The following is a 21,416-nucleotide window of genomic DNA, read 5'->3' as shown; positions in this document are numbered from 1 at the left end:
ACTACAGAAAGAAAAATGTCAGAAAAACAGAAAAACATCTCTCTCCCTGCTAATTTTTTTCTGGTTGGACGATTATAAAAGATCTTAACTGTATTCACAATGACTTTAAATGCATTGGGAGACATTTAGAGCAAAAGTATTTGGTCCAAAACATAGTCTCTCTGGTACAATGAATAAAGTCTGTTGTTTCATAGCTTTAGTTATAAATAAATAAAGTTATAAATGCTCACTCCTTCATGTGTTGTGACCCCTGTGGGCTGAGCACTTATTTGCATGACAAACAAGAAAGAACAAAGTACTCATACTCAGGTTTGCAACACGATGTAGCATTTTTGTAGCTGTGTCCATCAATTTTAAACTCGCCATCCATGCCAGAAGGTGCATTTGAACCAGAATTGTAGTTTTGAACCATTGTAAGATATGTTGCCAAAGCACCCATGAAAGGTACAAAATTGAATAAGCTACAAAGGATGCATAATAGCTGACAGTGTAATAGAGGTCCTGTTCGAACAATAACCCTTACAAACGTAGCCACACATGAAGGTTACATAGTTGCCGTTTCATACAATAATCACATCAGAAAAGGATCAGGCATATTGTATGAGTTCTGTCTCTGTTGTGGCTTTCCTTTGACCCACTATTAATAATAAATCGAGTATTTCCTTCTCTAGGTGTCTTTCTGACTTTAGTGGAGGAAGGGAGAGCTGTGTTTGCTGGGAGCCAAGGGCGAGCGCCTTGTCATGTCAGGGGTATTAATTTATGATTTCCATCCCAGCTTCTGACCTCATCACCTCCATTAGAATGCAGCCTTTGTAATTTCATGGTTAATATTCAATAGCCACTTGTCCCCGGTGCCTGCTTTGTGCATGTGAAATTTCTGGTTTGGGGTGGGGCGTGTTTGGGGGGGGGGGGGGGGGGGGGGGAGAATCATTTTCGATCTGTTCAGTTTGTGTATGTGTTTGTGCATGTGTGTGTTCATGCAAAAAGGAAGCAAGGGTTGACTGCAGAATAGCTTTCTGCAAAACAGTTGCAGATGTCCAGAGATGTCCTCTGTGTCTCTACTCCCACCGAGGAGCTTGAATTGCGTCTCTGTCTGACCCGAGACATTTGAAACGCCTCCCTCATACACTCACACACATACGCACACACGTACACACACTAATGTGCACATAACTTACAGTAGCTGACCACTTGCATTAGAAGCCAAATTTGGAGGCTCTTGCCATGGCACTCTGCACAAGAAACAGAGGTTGGCCAGCATCTCACACCCAGTGGACAGCACACACTTAAGTATGCATAGACGCGTAAGTGCTGAAGACAGAAGTTGCTTTCATGAGAAAACACTACTGATCACAAAAGACAAAACACGGGGAGACATGAAAGAGGAGAAAGGGCAGAAAAAGAATACAATTTCAAACAGTAAACGTCTGCATTTCTCCACACATTGGCTTGAATACACATTCCTACTGAACAAATTGGCAAACTATTAAAAAAGAACAGATTAAGGAGCTCTGTTATGCATGAGTCCCAGTGTTGCTCTGTTTTCTTCCTCCTCTTAGCAGAGAACTCAGAATCTGTTAGGGTTACATGTATAATGCTGCAAAATCTGACAATGTTAAGTGATGATTGTAACAGTATCAAAATTCCACAAACAAAAAGAAACAGTATTAAAATGGACAAAATTGCCATAACCCAACCCTTCTACCATGCAATCAGTTTATTAACCACAGTATGTGTTCGATCTTTGGTAGTAAAAAAAAAAGATTTCATGACTCTTTGCAGTCAGTACATCCCATGAAACAAGTACAGGTGGTACAGTTAGCTTTATCAGCAATAACGTGAAGTGATTGTTTCCTCTATGTCCTCATCAGTTTGTTCTATTGTTGTGCAGGAATTCTGGTCAACTCCTCTACACACTATCGCTTCAGTTCATTGAGGTTAGCATGAACTGTTTATGCACAGCTCTCTTAAAGTCTTGCAGCAGCAGTTGGGTTGAGCTCTAGCCTTTGACTGGACCATTGCAACACCTTGATTCTTTTCTTTTTCAGCCATTCTGTTGTAAATGTGTCCCATTTCCCAGGCTTTAGCTGTCTAACAAATAGCCTCACCATTCACTCTAGAGTATTTTTATATACAAGACAAGACGGACTGACTGCAAGGTGCCAGGTCCCTTGGCTGCAAAACAAACCCAAGTCATAACTCCTCCACCACCGTGCTTGACAGTTGGTATGCGGTGTTTGTGCTGATACGCTGTATCAATGGCAGCCCGTCCAAACAAGCCATATTTAGAAAGTCTTAGAAAACGACTAAATAAGTGGCTTATTTGGAAGAGGACTGTAGAGTCTGAGATGTTACTCTTGGGTTTCTTGCAATTTCTCTGAACTTTGCATGGTTTAAACATTAGGATATCTAGTCCTGGGAACATTGTGGCATTATCTTATCAGACACCTGAATGCTCCAGACAAGCAAAATGCCAGAAATCTTCTGGTATTAGAGAAGTGCCCACCTTTGCTGATGATTAGTTAATCAAGTGCTTCTGATTCACCCTCTTCATTTTTATGGAAGCAGTAAGGGTGTACTGAGATTTTCATGGGACTGCACAAAGTCCTGTGAAAATGTTCTTTTTTTTTTTTTTTTTACAGGACTGTAAGCTGAATGGAATCTGAACACAAATGAACAGCTGGACACCGTCAAGTATAATGTAGGCTGATGAGGGAAACTAGTGTGCCTTGCAGTCCGAATGGGAAGAATACAACTTGACTGGATATTGAATTTTTGTTTTTCAAAACTACTCAGATTATGAACCAGCATTTTTTTAATGTTAACATAACAAACACACCCAGGCTGCAAGCAGGTTTGAAACCAGAACCTTCTTGCTGTGAGGCAACAGTGCAAATCATCACCCTCATAATCCCACAGTGTGTTCACATGAAGAATGAATGGCAGATGTGTGGAGTTCACATTGTTTATTCAGTATTAAACAAAAAGTTAAGGCAACGTTCAGAATAGCAACTCAAATAGACATTACATGGGAAAAATGTAAACAAAACAACATTATAGTGGACTACAATCTACTAACATTTAAGCTGGGATATGGATAACTTTCATACTATTAACAGAGATGGCCAGCCCTTAAATTCAATTTGGAAATTCAATTCTATTCCATTCCCATAATAAGATAAAAAAGCCATAAAAGCCAACAGACATTTCTTTGGTCAATGTGAGTAAAAAAAACCCCAAAACAATAATACTGAGTATGAAAATCACTAAAAGCAAACTTGTTTTCTTCCAGTATTACCATAATAGCTTCTCTGAATACAAGGGAAATATTTGAAATGAGATGATGAACTGTTTGATATAAACACATCAGATCCACATCTCAAAACCATCTCTATGTTCTAGAGATTGATCTAAGTGCAAAACTGGCGCTCATCTAGGAACTTTCAACGTCCAGACAGAGAGTGCTCTCCATCACCAGACCAAGTAAACAGCATTTTCAGTACCTCCAGACCATATCCATGTTCTATAAGCTGGGAAACAAAACAAAATAATATGAAATGACTGAATCATAAAATATATTTAAAGAAATTTAACTGAACTGTACAATTTTTTTTTGTTTTTCAACGCAGACATTAACCTGATTTTTTCTGCATAGTACAACCTGGATTCAAACAAGCTGCACCTTCTTCCTGAGCGTTTATAGTTCACAATTATGTTTTATTTTCTGAAAAGCTTAAGTGAAGCTACTTTTGGAAAAATGTAGAACTCACAAGATAGTGGCAAATGTTAACAGAGTAAAAAAGCCTTTGTTGGAGAATTTAAGTTACATAAAATAAGTTAAACGCAACAAGCAAGTTCAGTGAGTTTCCCACACTGAATGAATCCTGGTTTTAAAGGCCTAAAAGATTGCCTGCTTTACACTGGAGTCTGAGCTCAGGGAGAAACTGCAGCAGAGTGCTAAGAGCCTTGAAACTTATAGTCTGGGATTTTGATAAACCATAAATGATTAGAAAAAGCATTTCAAATGGGTTGTCTTTGTTCAAGGCATAAAATTTGATGGTAGGAAACATGAAACTACGTATTCATAATTTTACACATCTTAGCCAAGTAGATTGCATGATAGTAAGGTAAACTAACTGGCAGAATGGATATTACTTGCCAGTAATAGTGATTTGCTAACCTATGGCTGTTGTCATTTATAGCAGTTGATAAAGGATAATTAAAAAAAAACTAAAGACATGGGAGAAACACCCTTAAATCATGGGTGTTGACGATGTCCACTAGAGGGCACTCTGCAACTTATGTGTTTGCAACACGTGTTTGGAACAAACACAACAACCAGCAGAGTCTGGAAAATCGTAAACGAGCGAATAAATAGCTACATATAACAGATGTTAAGGAAATCCTGTTTTGTGTGCATGGAAGAAAAAACGATATGGGCCGATATATCGGAATATCAGCTTTTTACGTCACGAAATATCAATATCGAGCTTTAAAATCTCATACTGGCTAGGCTCTACATAGAATAGCCCTTCACTTTTTAACAATAGAGTCTGGTGGTACTATTATATTTGTTGACTCTGTAGCAATGCAGGCACATAAATGAAATCTATTCCAGTGGTACAAAACTATTTTTATTATTTATTCTCCATTGTTAACGAACCAGTGTTGTGAAGGAAATGTTAACTTTGCACACACCAGAGATATTTGGTTTAGTCTGGTGACACAGAAGTAGATCCCTAGATGAAGCACCATTATATGAATATCCACTTGGAATATTTTGTAAATAAAAAGAAATAATATTGTTATCACTTCTACACATGCTATAACCTTGGATAATTAGTTCTCCCTTCATAAACCTCTCTGTACTTTAATAATGGCATGTTTTCCAGGGCTCTTTGCATCAGTTAATCAGAATGTCCCTAAATTTGAATGATATGTCCAGTCAGGTATTAATTAGAGATGCACCAATTGCATCTCTAATTCTCTAATTCTAATTCTGCAATTCTGGGTGGCTGCTGATGCTATTAAAGATTTTTTTGTTTTATTTTAGTTGTTATATATGCCCCCATTTTCTTCCATGGAACAACAGAAATCTTCATCATAAAACGTATATGTACTGCTTGAACATTATAAAAGCAACATTTAAAGACCTCCCATGTACCCTTAATGACAAGTTTTGACACCTTAGTATATATCAATAAAGACGTAGTTTGATGACCATTAGAATAGTTTCTGGGTTTTTCCAAGGGTAGCTACACAGGCAGAGACCACCCTGACTACGATATGATGCGAATGCAGTCATCTTGTTCTACAAGCAGACCTGAAATATGAGAGAAGCCGCTCAGTTAAGAAAAGAGCTTCAAAGATTACTACTAGTAAGGTTTCAAGGGGTAAGGAGTTAAAACATTTCAGCCCTTCTTCACAATGTCACTGAAAATTTAGTCAGCTGAACACTGATGTCAAAATCAGGCACTCCTCTTGAGTAATATTTGCTGGCTTCAGAATTTTTTACTTTGCTGTCAGGAAGTTGATTTAAACTGTAGTGTGTTTTCATCATCAGTGTGAGATTGCAACCCTTAAAATAGGGTTTAATCAAACACAGCCACATTAGCCAGGCACATTAGCACTTCTATTTACATGTAATTATAGGTCAAGAAACTGAGTTCCAGTAACAGTAAACTATTAAAAAAAAAAGGATTTCTCTAACAGTATTTCATCAGAGAAAAGAGAGATTTGTATCAAGTAATTATAAAATGCACAACAGATCTAGATGACATCTCAAGAGGTATTGAGTTGAAGAAGGTATGCGCCGGAGCGCACGAGAGTGCAGGCCTGCTATCAAAAGTGTACCATTCATACTACGAGCACATGGATCTAACTTAGCATAATGTCTTGAGATTTTCACTCAAGGAATTAAATTAGATGTTGAGCAATGTCTGCCTTACAGAGAGCCCGGCAAAACCCGATAACACAGAAATGTGATTTTCACATTAGAGGAGAGATGCAAATATCTTAACTAAAATCTACAAAACAAGGATTAATAGAGATTTGGTAAAGGCAAAGAAACTACTTGAAAATTCAGGCCTTAAGCTAAGCCGAGGCCATTTGTTCACATAGCATGAACGACGGAGGAAAAATGAAACGTATTAAAAAGGAGATGATGCCTTCCAGTCCTTCACCAGATGAGCGAGAATTCATTGAATACAGTCAAAGCCCCTAAAATAAAATGTAAAAGTAAACAAGATGCAAAATATTAAATGAATTTTCACATATTAAAAAAAAAGACTACTGCAAATGCTATCAACCATTCGCTCTGTGATGTCTGTTCCGTACAGTACTGATTTAACAGGACTCAAATCTAGGCTGAAGCACAACAATCTTATGATGATCTCTTTTCACAATAGGTCAGTCAGAGAAAGATGCATATTAACAAAAAAAAGTCACTAATATTGCCACAAGCCACCATTTATGTTTTCTCTGTTTTGTACAATGTAACAAGGACAAAGACAGGGCTGGATTCAACGTTTGACTGTGTGTGTGTGTCACAAAGGCCAATGTACGCAATCAAACTACCAGACTTTAACCTTGGAAAGGACAGAAGGACAGACTGCGTTTCTACTGAGATCTGAGCATCCATTTTCCCATTATGCTGCTGCTCTTATCTACAGAAACACTAAAATCCGGTTAAATTGAGCCATTTTCTCATTTGCCTTTAGAGGTCATTTTTCATGCTTGGAGAACTCCAGTCATTCAGACGGCACAAGGGGCTCCATTGTAATAATGGCTTGTTCCATGAGGGTCCAGAGTCTGCATAGCCTGGCATACGCTCATAGACCACAACTACAATTCAGTCCACACCATTCACCCAGCTGTGTAGCAATGACCCAACAGCAAAGACAACGAAGTGAAGTTTACTGTGTCATTGCGTGATCAGTAAAGGAAAGAATAAATCACCGGTGACCGATTTCAGCATTAGGTCACAATCTTTCGCCTGTAGGAAACATTGGACATTTTGCGGAGCCTACAAGACCAGCCAATACAGTATGAACCGCAATGTCCAGGGAACAGCGACTGGGTGTAGCACTTCTTATATCTGACAAGACGCTGCTCGAACTTGCTCCTGGGCTTTGTAAAAATGCATAGCAGATATGTTGCGTTGGCTAAGGGCCTCAGGAAGAGAAGCAAAGGCTGCAGCACTCCATGCAGATCTCCAGGCAGTCTGCAGACTCACAGCAGGCGTCAATGATCCCACAGTCCATATCACAGGGCAGGTCACAGTCGCCACATTCCTCGGTGATGCAGCAGCAGCAGAAACACGAGTCCTCTCCCACACAGGAGCCGCATGTGGCACAGTCCAGCATAATGTTGCACAGGGTTAGAAACTCACAAAAGAGACACGCCAAAATACAGTGAACACAGCAGTCTAGAGGGAAAGAGACACACAGAAAGAGTTTCGTCAGCTAAGCCAACTTCAAAAACCGAAGTGATGTGAGATAAACCTGGATCTTAATGGAGGACTGCCGATTGGGAGTTATTAGAGTGACAAGGTTAACAAATTCTGACATTTTCCAGCCTGAAGTTTGTTCTCCTTTCGATTTTGATTAATCCATTTTCAGCTGCCATATACAGCAGGTTAACATTTATACATGCAATTTACATTACAGATTATAATAGGTGAGAAGTACTGAACTCAATCAATTACCTTTTTTGATGACTTTTTTAGTTAAAATGTATTGCCACAGGGAAAATATGCTAGGGGAAAACACAAGTCTGCTCTTCTATTATGAACGGCCAATTGGGGGAAAAAACAAAGCAAAAGTGAACTTTGCTATCACTCCCTCCCTCTCCTCCTGCTCCAGTCTTTGTGTCAGCATCGGTATCTCACCGTCCTGTGCCTCTGTGGGAATCTGGGAGCTGTTGCTCTTGGAGCTGCTCTTGCTTCTCTTGCTGCTCTGTGAGTTGATGGAAGGGTTGGACCGCAATTTCTTGGTGTGTTTGGGTCCCGCTGAAGAAGATGAGGAGGTGGATGAGCCGCCTCTCGGTAGGGAGCCCAGCTTAGGATTCCTGACCCCGTTGGACTGGAGTACATGCGTGTGAGGTGTGTGCGTGTGATTCGGACAGTGCGTGTGAGGGGAGCGTGTGTGTGCGTGGTTCTTGGCTTCACTGCGTATCTGGCTGCTGGGCTGTGACCGACATGGCTGGGTGTGGTGGATGGGCGTGGATCTGGCTGCCGGTTGAGCTAGGGATTAACAAAAGTATATCCATTAACAGCAGGCTCACATAAACTTTATTTTAAATGAATATCATTTCAAATCAGTGCAGTTCAGTAAAGATCAGTGTTGCTGTACTTATGATTTTATGTGCTCAATCATTTGGCTGGACAAAGAAACATTGATCTTCATTTCATACTTCACCTAACAAGGATCAAATCTAAAAACTTCAGAAAAAAATCCATAAAATTTTACAGCATTTATACAAACGGGATGGAACTATTTATATTATCTGTTGGTTGTGAGGAGTCTTTTGTGTGTAATGAACCTGTTCTGTGTGAAGCTCTGAGACTTGTCTTAATGTCCGGGCAGATGCGGTGTCATCGAGAGGGAGGTTTCGGGAAATTGAGTCCAATTACAGAGTCCACCCTAAAGGAAACTGCTCATGGGAAGCACTATGTATTTACTGAGCTGAACCCTGAACTTACTTGTCTAGACTCTTTCACAACTAGAAAGAAAGAATGAAGAGTTTGACAGACAAAGAGAGGAGTTTGTCTCTAGGTAGAAACACCTCCATGTGATATTTTCTGCAAACATACTTTTGTTCCAAGATAAACCGTACCTAAAACGCTCAAGCATTATTCACAAGTGTTAAATTTTGCTCAGTAATTTGTATATTTTACCACCAAGTGTTATGGAGTATTAACAATTCAGCTAGAAAGTAGAGGGGCAGAAAAGCTCAGTTTCACTGCCAAAGCAAGCACACATACTCTGAAAATGAAATTATGGAAGCCTGTTTAAAAAAAGAATAAATCATGTTAGTATTTAATACGATTCTATAGATATAGCTCTACAGTTCTTCCTTACCTAAAACCATGTGCAGTGAAAAGGTGTGGTAAGAATGAATGTGGCGTAAAAGACCAAAGAAAAGTCTAACACACACACACACACACACACACACACACACACACACACACACACACACACACACACACACACACACACACACACACACACACACACACACACAGAGTGATCTGTAACTATGAGACATGTCTGGAACATGGAAACTGTGTGTTCGATAAGCACTCAGAGACAGATAACCCAACTAGGCATGTTATGATTGGCTGGTGGCTGTGGTCACAAAACCAATCTGTGTTATTAAAGATTCTGTCATTCAGCGTTTTTATAACTTTGCTCCAGATGTTTGGCAGACTGCAGGCCCAGAGTATGTGAATATGTACGTGCACAAGTCTGTTGACATGATCGCATGTGCAGGGCCAGTATGAGGAAGCCATACTTTCTTCTCTAAAGTATGTCAAAAGTCTTCCATGTTATTCTCTTTTTTTTCTTCTTTTCCCTTTTGTGTGAGAAATTCGTACTGCCCTCTGTGTTCACCCCTTCTCCCTTACACTCTCTGCGTATTGTCACTCACTTTTAGCCTTTTTGCACAATACTCTATTGTAACACTCTGACCCTAGCAGAATTTATGTTGGAAAGCGAAGAAGGGGGTTAGTCAAACTGTAGCGGTACTGTGCACAGTTTTTCACTTTCCTCTTTAGTTTCTGAGAAAATCATATGTCCTGTGAGTTTGTGGTGCGTGAGTGTGCCTGTGCGAACAAAGTACATAGGTGGATTTGGCAGAGAGAGGGACGTGGAGTGAGGACTGTCTCCAAACAGAGCTTGAGGTTAGGCTCATACACACATATATGCATACAAGAACACGTGTGAACACACACTCATGAACACACACAGAAAAAAAACAAGGTCTCTTTGTCTGTGATCAAGAAAGTTAGTTAGAAAGATGAAGTGAAAATAAAATAGGTCGCTGCTTGTACATTTTTGGACCAGGAGGATGCATGGGTGTGACACATAAACACAATGATTCAGCTTTAGAGGGAGCTGGGAGCTGGTTAAAAATAACAGCAAATAAAGAGCCAAATGATTGCGGGATTAACATGATGAGACTGGGAAACCACAGTGTGTGCATGTATGGCACGTACACAGCTGCGTTGGCCACTGGGGGTCCTGCAACCTCTAGTATGAAATGTGCATGCGCAGGTCTATCGGTGCCGAGTATGAGTCACCCTCGGATGAATGCAGCAGCACGCTGCCATTTACACACCCTCCACCTCTTCCTCCTGTCCTGGCGGTTCTCAGCTACATAAACACAGCGACTGTGAATTCTGTCTGTCTCTGTTCTAGCTGCTCTGTCCCACTGTGTCCTGTAAAACTATAACATTTCTAATCAAACTAAATACTTAACCCGAATACAGCCTTAACAGCACGTGAAGAAAAGATGCATGCAGGATGAGCCTCCTGACTCCTAAATCTATATGCAAGCTTTTGTGCACTATTAAGCCAACAAGCTTAGCAGAGTAATCTAGATGTCAGAGTATTTTCTGATAACTGTGAACGTTAAACTTTATATTCTAAATGAAAACAGTAAATTTGGATTGCTTCAGGTTTTTCCCCAGTAAACATCTATATGTATGCATTTAATTATGAAAATCCAGAATGATCTGTACTGCATAACATACATGGAAACAAATCAGTTTCTCATCATCTGTGTCTGTGCATTTGAAAACAAAGTGCATGTAATGTCCCCCAGCTCCCATATTCCCTCTGAGTTTTTTTTTCCTTCATAGTTTGATTGTTTTTAAAAAGCTGGCCAATAAGTGCGAAGTACTAAAACTATGAGAATTGGAAAATGATAAGCGAGTGTTGTAAAGTGCTATTTAAAACAGTTTTCAATGAGACTTCCCCACATTTTTGGCTGCTATACAGAGCTGTAACCAGCATTACAGTGTTAATGAGGCTTGTTTAGTTGCACCCACTCACTATGGTGAAAAGTAATGTGAGAGCAGAGTTCAGTCAGAGGCACAAGAATGGTGACTCAACATGAGGTGTGTGCAGGATAAAAGTGTGACTCAGTTTTGGCCACAAGGTTCAAACTGCTGTCATTTTAAATAACAAAATATTTGTTCTTAAGAATCTTGAAACTTATCATTTTATCCTTGTATCCATGCAGTTTTAAAATATTGTCACTAAATTCACCCATAACTGGAATATACTGTACAAACCATTCTGAGGCGTTGTCGCTGTTACTATAAGTATGGTTGTTTAAATTACTGTGGATAAGCCTGAAAACTTTGATGGATTTCTTATAGTGTTGTTGCTACTATTCATAAAATTAGATTTGAACACAGCATCACAGAAACCAAATTTCTGCAAGAGACAGATTTAAAGATTTCTTGCAGTTATGTTAAAACCAGTGTTGAAAAAACAATTCTGAAAATATATTTTTGCAAGCAACCAATTACTTCTTACTGTAAGTGCTAGCTAAGCTATCAAATGGAGGAGTCTGGTTTGCTTAACTTAGCTTCTTACAAGCATTTGAAAAACAAAGCATTCTATGAAATCATGTAAAAAACTAAGTACACTCTTACTATTAGGAATATATGAAGAGATTAAGAGTGTAAGTAGCAACCGTGTGCTAAGTGATCATCTGCAAAAAGTGAGCGCCTCTCTGAAAGTTTTGGCAGCTGTTGACGTCAGTGACAGTGCAATTAGAAGAAGACTGAACAAGTTTGGTTTGTATTAAAAGGTTGTCAGGGTAAAAGAAGATTCAAGGGCAGAGAAAAACCAAAGTGAAAATGTTTGGCCATAATGCACAGCACCACATTTGGTGAAAACCAAACACAGCATATCAGTGTAATCACCTCACATCACCCGTCAAGCACGGTGGTGGAGGGGTTATGATTTGGGCTGTTCTGCAGCCACAGGATCTGGACATTTTGACTCAATGAGTTGACCATAAAATCGTCTGTTTATCAAAATAATGTAGAGTCAAATGTGAGGTCAAATTTCAGAAAGCTAAAGCTTGGCTTAAATCGGGTCATGTAGCAGGACAATGATTCCAAGCACATCAACAAAACTACAGCAAAATGGCTGAAAAAGAAAAGAATCAAGGTGTTGCAATTGCCTAGTCAAAGTCCAGACTTAAACCCAAGAGAGCTGTGCATAAATGAATGCCCGGAAATCTCACTGAACTGTAGCAACGTTGTAAAGAGTGTTTCAAAATTCCTCCACAACAATGTGAGACACTGGTAGTCACACAGAAAGTGATTACTTCAAGTTATTGTTGTTGGAGGTGGTTGTACAAGCTGCTGAATTATGGGGTGCAATTTTCACAAAACGCACACTGTGGCAACTAATTAAAACGCTCTACACCTCTAAGTATTTAGGAAAGCCAGCGCAAGATCAAAACAATCTCTCACAAAGCTAAATGATTACAAGTTGACTTTGTGTCTGCACATATTTGCAGAAGCTTTTCTATACTACAAAAAACAACAACAAAGTCTGACTTGCAACTTGCCAAGTACAGTTCTATATTGCATTTTTGCACTGAAAGATGAAATATGACATTTGGAAACAAATGCAACATTTGCCTCATTTGTGTGTTTTTCAACAGACAACACAGTGTGCAAATCACAAATTCAAGAAGGAGGCTAGGTCTGAATTTGAAACCAAAGCCAGTCAACATGCAAGTATAATATAATACACAACAGCATTAATTACTTGACCTGAGTTACCAGCCAAACACTTTGTTGACACATGACCCCTGTGACATCTCATAACTGAATCGCCATCCTTCACCTTGTCACCATGCTATGTGCATATTTACAAATGACTAAAAAGAGATGGCAAAGAAAGGGTAAGGTGAAAGAGAATCTAGTCACGAAAACAGAGAGGGAAAACAGTTTGAGCCCAGTGACTGGTCTTTAATTAAAAGCAACGTTAGATTTCCCGACAACAACAGGTTGCACACTCCTCCCCTTTGATGACAAGATAATAACAAACAGCTCTGCTCTGGGTCGCCTTTTTTCTCATATACATTCATCTCATACAGTGAAGATGCTGCAAAATAATAAAGATAAGGAAATGGAAGTATGAGAAATATTTCTTCAGTTGTGTCGCTGATTAGGCTACGCGTTTTATTGTTTCCAGTACCAGTGAGTGTAAGCAGGAACAGCTGTGAACACGTGTGTCCTGCTGTGACCATGACGTCAAAGACAGTGGTGTTTCATGACATCAGTGACTGAAGTGTGTGTCTGAGGGAGCTTGGGAAGGTGTGTGTGTGTGTCTGTTCCACTTAAACCATAACACACTCAGATATGTCTGCAGATCTCTTGGCACTTTGTTCTCAGCCGGCTTGCCCAGGGCCAGACACATAATGAAACTGTGATGTCATCACCGGGAGACAGAACATACGAGCTGTGGATTTTTCTGTTTATGCTTCTGTTTCTTCACGCCGTCGCTCCCAAACACTCTGATGCACACGCAGACATATACGCAGATGTCACACAGCCATGATCTCACCACAGACCTGAGTCACAGCTACTTTATGAGGTCTACATGCTCATTATGAAGCCAGATACACAGATGATTGATTGACTGTTTGCAGACCATATTTAAACTGCATTCATACTGATAGAGGCCCTCAGACGTATAATTATGCAGGCAAGCAGACATAAGCTGTCAGTATTCACCTGAGTGAGGGATAAAGTTTAGAAACTAGTATTGTTTCCTTTGTGGTCATTGTGTGATTGTGTAAGTTTTAAATGGAGAAAGCTATGGATGAAGGCAATGAGGACGAGTCCATGGAAGCAGATTTTGTTTAAGCCCACTATAGTTACATAACTCACTCTGTGCAGCAAATGGAGCTGGTGGGTTTCACGGTTTTTACTGGCAAATAAAGCAGAAGGAAAGAGACAGGAAAAGGCAGACAAACTTCTAGGGCTTCCAGTTCAGGTCTGAAAATAGACGCACACAGCAGACAGGACAGGTAGAGGCAAAAAATAGTCCAAGACAGCAGACATTCACACACCTACTCAGTTCAAAACAAACTCTGTTAACCTACTTATAGGTTTCCTGCCTGAAATCTGAAATACTCTTTATATAGTTAGAAAAGTAGAATGAGACAGCATTGTGTGTTCGTGTTTGTCACAGATATTGGCCCTGGATTCCAGGAAATGCGCTCAGAGTTTTCTGACTATGCTCAACCCCCACCTTCTCACCCCCGAATTCCTCCTTTCATTCATCACACTTTCACTCATCACCATTCTTTTCTTTAGACAAATTGAGACTCATGCTTTTTAGGTACATTTGGGAGTGTTTTTACTGTGAAATTTGACCTAATAACATATAACATATTAGAAATAGTTTAGAAGTTAAGCCGAGAATGTTGTAATTTCAAAACAGAGTAAAGGCAATAAAAATAAATGCCATTTGGTAATGACAGCAAAATTGTGCAATCTTTGGCTTTGACACAGAGAGTTTGAGCTACTGCACAGCATGGAAAGTAAAAGCAGCTCCTTTGTGCAGACAGAAAATCACTAGACTAGTAATAGGAGGGAGGAAAATGGGTTTTGGTGCTAACTGTGTGACTTTGTATAGAGAATTGTTAGGTGTTGTGCTACTAGTCACCAGCAAATGAGCAAATTGATACTGAGGGCTGTGCATACACCCAGTGTAGAATGTGATGACTGGACAGCTGGAGAGGTTAGGCAGTAGTTTAGACTTGAAGGGCGTAAATAAAGCAAACACAATAACCTCTCCTCTTGCAATTTTCTTTCTTCAGTGCTATTGCCAAATAGGTATTTTATTTTACAGCAGTGAAAAATGTTACTGGCATCAGTAGACCTGTTTCACGGGTCGAATTAAACAGCACCAACAAAGACATTAAAACTGAAATCTGGATTTGCATTGCAGCAATAATAAAACAGACAAATAAATCACACTGACTTTTTTTTAAAACGATTCAAATCTACCATAATCCCAAACAGTATGTTGTGTTGTTAAATCTATTTTCCTGGATGAGAACTGATATAGGAATATGAGAATATTTATTTTGTTTATTTTTAAATTTTATGTACCCTCCAACTTAAATCTTGTCCCACAAGCCTAAACTAAAGATGATGAGGATGACAGCTCGAGCAAGCAAATGGATAAATGGTGGAAGAATGCCATATGTGAATTTGTCTCTAATTGCCACATTTCATTAACTTTGCATGCAGTTGCACCTACTCTTAAATGTGTTTTTGTTGACCAAGTTATAAATCCAAAGAAGCCGAAACACTGGCTTCTTTTAATCTCATCCAAGTACGCTTAACTCAGACAGGCTCAGGTGACTCATTTCAAAACTTAAGTGTGATTCATGAAGATATGCGACCTGTAGCACAGTGAGACTGGTTATGTTTCCTCAAAATACAACAAAAGAGATGAGTCATTGCAGGATCGTTTTGATGCCTTGGGCGAGATCAGGATAGTTGTTAAAGAAGAGTCTTTGCATGCCATGTTGCATTTGTTGTCTCTCTCAAACCAGCATAGCAAGTAGCATGACATTATCTGATCATTCCCTATCATTGTGTGTATCATGCACACACACCACAACAATCATTGCAAGCAATTTTAAGCTATTAGTGCAGACTATTGCGACAAGACAAATAAAAAAATAAAGAAAAAGAAATTTAAATCAATCCACCAGCTTAGAATGTAAGTGAAAAGTGAAGAGGTGCATTAAGTTGGGGGAAAAAAAAGAAATTTGTATGACACTGAGGTGGTAACAAAGCATACTCCGTCGCATTACCTTTTAATTTTGTGTATATATATTTAGCTTGTTGTGTACTATAGTAATATATGTGCTTTTACAATGTATTTGAATTGCTGCTAGAACAGTGTAATTTCCAATATCCACCTTCACTATATAATGATCTCTATGCCATGGGCCTGCTCTGTGCATCATGGATGAGTTTAGTGGGGAGAGGCAACAAATAAGCTGTACCTATAGAGGGAATATGAAAGATTAAGTCAGCTTCTGCTACCAAAAACTTGGGCTAATGCAGATGTACTTGCCCTCTTTCTAATGGCCAGTAGCGGGAGTCTCTTCTGTTTGGAAGAAGAAGTCTCACTGCATAGATGTCTTTGAGAAAATTTGTTTGCTGCTAACTTGATTTATGACCTCTGTAAACACTTTCTTGAAACGTTTATTGTGTTTAACATCATCTGTAAAAAACATGATTTTCATTTTGTTTATTATAATCCCCATTTGAGCAAACCAGATGCAGGGCTTGTTCGTAATGCAGTGTAGCTACATTACGATTCACAAGATGCTACTAAACATGTGGATTTGACCATGTGTATCAGTCAAATTCCCTCCTTGCTTTTTAGGCCTTTAAAAAAAACCCAAAGATGGTGACAGCTGGGGCTACAGAGCAGGTGATTACAGAATTACATGAAATCTATGTGATTTGACTCCTCTTGTTTTGACTAACTCAAAGTTGAATATTAATAATAATAAAAACCTAAAAAAAGAAGAAGAAGAAAAACTAACTTAAGAAAAGTTGCTGTCATGCGACTATTTTTATTACGGTGATATTCTAACAAACCTGGGGAAGGATTAAAATGTAGGAAAGTGAAAGAAAAGAGTAAAAGGTGTTTCATTTTGAGTGTTCAGACTTGGGTGCACACTTGGTTGTATTGGGAAAAAAAATCAGAAAGCTAACCTACTTAGCTGACAGATGTGGATGTAGATATTTCTGTCTGCGTGTATGATTACCTGACCTATTTCTTGAGGGTGTGCAAATGTGTTTGTTAAAGGTCAGGACAATGTGACTCATCAAACCAGTGATCAGTAATGGAAAAAAAGTCTCACTGGTCTCTCAAGTGTGCGAGTGTGTCCCGATGTGTGAATGTGTATGCATGTGTGTTTGTGAGGGTGCTTTACTCACATGTGATACTCTTGTAAGGTGCTGTAAGCGCCAAATCTGGATGGCTGGTGCCGGAGCTGCAGTTGTCGCCATCATCGCCTTGCAACCGTTCCGGGGTGCCATTTAACCTCAATATGAGGGGCTCAGTGTAGGTGTGGGCCACATCTGCAAAACACACAGGTACACAGACACACACACGAACAAGTTAAAGAAAACGTCTAAAAACAGATCTCAGTGTTTTAGATTTACTGTATGTTATGTGCTGAGTAGCTGGGTGGACTTTTATGAATGTATGAATGTTTATGCTTGAACAGATTCCCAGTTTTGTTTCCTATTATCAAAAATAACCAGCAAGCTGTTTCCCCACTTGTGGTAAACTTGCCTACTCTGTTGTCATTTCCCATCCACCAGCACCTAATTAATTTTAACAGAGTAGTTCTGCTGACTTCAACAAAGCAAAAGATTTTGTCTATGTGTTGGTGTGTGCTCTCTCTGTCCTAAACTTGCATCTGGAAGTAGTTAAATCCAAACCCTTGTGACTGTTTAGGGGTCCATGTGTATGCTTGTGAAACCTGAAATCTTTGTGGGTCTATATGTGTGTGCATGTCTCTTTTTGCAAGCCAGTGTCTGTTGAACACATAAGAGTGCATGCACACAATATATATGCAGTAAATACATGTCTGGGTGTTTTATATGTTCAAAGGTACCATGCAGTCCTCTAATGAAGCTGTTATTATACAAACACACACATGCACTCATATGCACACCATACACACACAAAACACAGAGGCCTTCAAAGTGAGGCAGGCCTCTGAGAGGTGAAGACTCATTCCTGGGCAAATGGGAGCCAGCTGGGCTTGATAAACACACACATACACGTACACACATACAAACCAAACCACGTCCTGTGCATGGACTCAACACTTCCCGGCTCTGTTTATTTACTCTATCCACTCTCCCTCACTCCTCTATCTGTTCTCTCTTTCCTGTCCCCAGCTTCTCGGGTTCACATTCCCTTTTGACGCAGATACATTCCTGTGCATTTCTGGCATAATTCTATGGATCCATTCTCATTTTTATGGCTGAACTTTTATACAGTCTGTCCAGTAAAGACCGTATAAATGTAATATTCAAATAAATAAGCAAGCCACAGGCTTTAAGCAAACTGAGTAATTATACAAAACAAGAAAGACAACCCAAACAAACAAAAAATAATTTTTTGCAAGAGCTGTGTAATTTTTTAGAGTATACATAGATGGTCGTGAGATAGGTTTTTCCAATATATGCTGCAATTTACTGATAGCTGTGCAGTAGGACGAGAAGGAGAAAAGATATAGTTATCAAGGTGAAGTCATAAACAGCAGCAAGCAAATCATTGGGTGATTTAGCTAAATGAAAAAAAATCAAAATACAAATCAATGCACATGACAGTAAATGTAATTACTAAACTGAGAAGCAATGACATTTGCATTTCTTAAGATGTCATTTCTAGTAACATGCATGATTAAAATTAGGTCTAGGCTACGATACTGTTAGCTGTTCCACCTAAACATATGAAAACAACATGATGGGATTTCACAACTTGAATAAATATGTTTATTCATTTGAAAAAATGTTGTAGAGTTGCGCAATAATTGCATTTTAATGCCAATCTTAAGGTCAAATGTCTTTTGGTTTTCACACACACTAATTTGTCTTTTGTCCTATTATTTATTACTGTTAACACAGTTTTTGGGGTTCTGCATTGTCGGTCAGATAAAATATCAGACTGTTATTTTTCTTAAATAGGTTTTAAAAATTTTATAGAAAAGAAAAACTTTCTGCAATAATCATTCTAATTCCACATTTAAAGCTACTAAACTTTGAAATATATAAATTGTAATATTAACTACAGACATCTATATAGCTTGATCACTATGAGCACTGCTATGTCTGTCACATCTGACAAAAATAAAACTAAGTCCATATAATATACACGACGAAAAAGAGGCCGTCAAAAGTATTATGATTTATTTTATGTTAGAATTTATTTATTTATTTATTTTTTACATTGATCTGTTGGTGATTAGTCTTTTGGAAATGTTGCAATGACAAACCTATTGATCAGCCACAACTTTAAAACCATGAAATGTCCTGTGGTGTCTGGCACTTTCAGGACATTGGCAGCAGATCCTTTGGGTCCTGTGGGTTGTGGCCTCAGCGGCCTGTTCTGCAACCCATGGATGTTGATGGGTCTGGGGAACGTCAGTATTTGGGCTCTTTGTTGTGTTCCTCGCGCCATTCCTATGTAGTTTTTAGACGCTTTGCCCTGAGGCCATTGGGCTCTTTAGCATGGAGCATGAAAATATGTTACTTGAGCTAACCTTGATGAAAAGGCCTAGTGTTTTAAGCCTTGCGTGATTTTCTTGCAAAGGTTTGCGTGTGTTTGTATACCTGTGCATATGTATATATCTGTGTCTCTCAAGGGCGTTTTGTATGTGTGGGTATTTTTGTGTGGGAGACCATGTGAACAGGAGCTGAGGAGACGGGAAATACTTCCTGCTTTTCTCTTCTATTTGATAGCGGTACACAAAACTCACACCCATACAAACACACTTAAAACACTTACCGTACACTCCAATAATACCTTCCTGCATCTCACACTCACTCTCATCACACATACTTTTATCTCTGCCATGTGGAAGCGATTTTTCCAAGACCCATATTTTGTCCATTAGACTCAATCAGTCTGCTCAGATATGAAAACCACTAGTTAGAACAGCTGTCCTGACACCAAATGTCTGATTTAGAGGTAACTGTGTGTTGTAGTCGACATGTATCACTGGCAAGCAGTACATGTCTATGTACTATGCATGCAATAACCCACCTTTATATATTTATCAAATTCCTTAAATAACACTCAGTGCTGAAACTCAGTAAATAGTAAATTAGAAGCAAATAAAAAAAAACCAGTATGTGTAACTTCAGGAGGCTAATCATAAAGTCATTGAACATTGTGTTTCATATTCCTATAATCAATGATAACGCTATCACTCAAAATTGCAAGTAACATATAATCATCTATTGTTCTACACAACTGGTATCAATTTGATAAAATGTTTGAGAATGGATTGTAAAAAAATAATAAGACACCATATGCTGGTAGGCAACAACTGAGTCTGATAACTTTAGACAGCTGGCAAGTTTTTAAAAATATTGAGATCAGTATTATAGTTTATTTTTTAAAAAGGGCATTTATCAGTTCAAGTCATTGTGTTTCTCGTTTTTCCTCATTCTTTGGAAACTGCTTTTGGGGCCAATTACCACAGTCACACAAAGCACAGAAAAAAACCCTTCTGAAAACTAAAAGTCAGTCTTATTTGAGTCCCCAGTAAGAATCCAATTGAAATACAGAATTTGCTAAAACTAAAACAACTTTGCAGCAGAAGTCTACAGAATACCGCAGACACTGTTGGAAAAACCCCATGATGGCTTAAAAACAAAAACAAAAAAAAACAATAAAAGTGGGATAGGCTCCATTCGTGAGTTGCAGATGGGACACATACAAACAGTGTGAATATGAAACTATGGTTAATAAATATAATTTTTTGAAAAATAAATAAAGAGTTTGCTGATGCTATCGTTCAAACTTTTATCAAAAGAAATTCCAATTGTTATTGTTAATGATCGACTTTAAAACAATATCGGGTTTGAACTCTGAAGCAGGGCACGTCAGAAAAAGGGAGCACCCCAAGCCGTTTGATCATATGATCTTATGTACTCTTGAATCCTTCACTACAGTTTGTCTTTGTTTTTTGACTGTGGGGTAGCAAGGGTTAAAAGTGTATGGGACTTTTGACTTAGCTAGTCAAAGCGTTCCCTTTGTAGATGTTCGAACCCACGATTGTTGGATCGAAACACATTCCCACAAACCCTCAGTGCCATCCAAGCAGGCCATCAACCAATTTTGCGTTGGCATAAGGATCAAAACACATAACCGCTCGACCTCGGAGCCAGTTCTGAGGACCATGAAAGATGAGCCTCTAATTAAAATCAGACCAGACCAATCAAGAGCCGGTGAGGAGATACGACTATGTGTTTACACTTGTGGGTATTTGTTTGTGAAAGCTTGACTATATACCTGTGTATATTTCTGTATTTGCAAGTTCATGTGGGTTTGTAGTTTGGTATATGTACACGTGTCGGTGGCCCTGAAGGGGCGATTCAGAGCAATTTTAGTCTCCTTGTAAACAAACAGTTAACCATTAAACCAAAAACATATGGATCCCATAGGGTAATGATTAGCATAAACACAACACACACAGACACTATTTACATGAAAGTGAAAATGATGTGACATATCCTGAATTACCTGAAGGGAAGCATTTCCTGCTGTTCCTCCTGGGGATGGAGTGTGTTGGTTTATAGAGAACAGAGGGCTGAGCTGAGTTTA

At 39.0% G+C, this 21,416-nt stretch overlaps 1 protein-coding gene across 2 annotated transcripts in view; it reads right to left on the bottom strand.

Moving 5' to 3' along the window:
- Window positions 1-3,575: 3,575 nt before the first annotated feature.
- mdfi (MyoD family inhibitor) overlaps window positions 3,576-21,416 on the bottom strand; it is a 34,948-nt gene continuing 17,107 nt past the window's right edge. For both annotated transcript variants that reach the window (XM_026168322.1, XM_026168321.1), the window contains exons 3-5: window positions 17,006-17,149; window positions 7,889-8,242; window positions 3,576-7,426 (exon numbers count right to left, since the gene is read on the bottom strand). In XM_026168322.1, coding sequence (XP_026024107.1) covers window positions 7,173-7,426; window positions 7,889-8,242; window positions 17,006-17,149 — 752 coding nt within the window. In that variant the 3' untranslated portion in view covers window positions 3,576-7,172. The remainder of the gene's footprint in view (window positions 7,427-7,888; window positions 8,243-17,005; window positions 17,150-21,416) is intronic.

The sequence above is a fragment of the Astatotilapia calliptera genome, chromosome 5 (genome assembly GCF_900246225.1).
Source record: "Astatotilapia calliptera chromosome 5, fAstCal1.2, whole genome shotgun sequence".
Taxonomy (NCBI): Eukaryota; Metazoa; Chordata; class Actinopteri; order Cichliformes; family Cichlidae; genus Astatotilapia; species Astatotilapia calliptera.
Note: the sequence above shows the minus strand (reverse complement) of the source record. Positions and strands in the feature narration are given on the sequence as shown.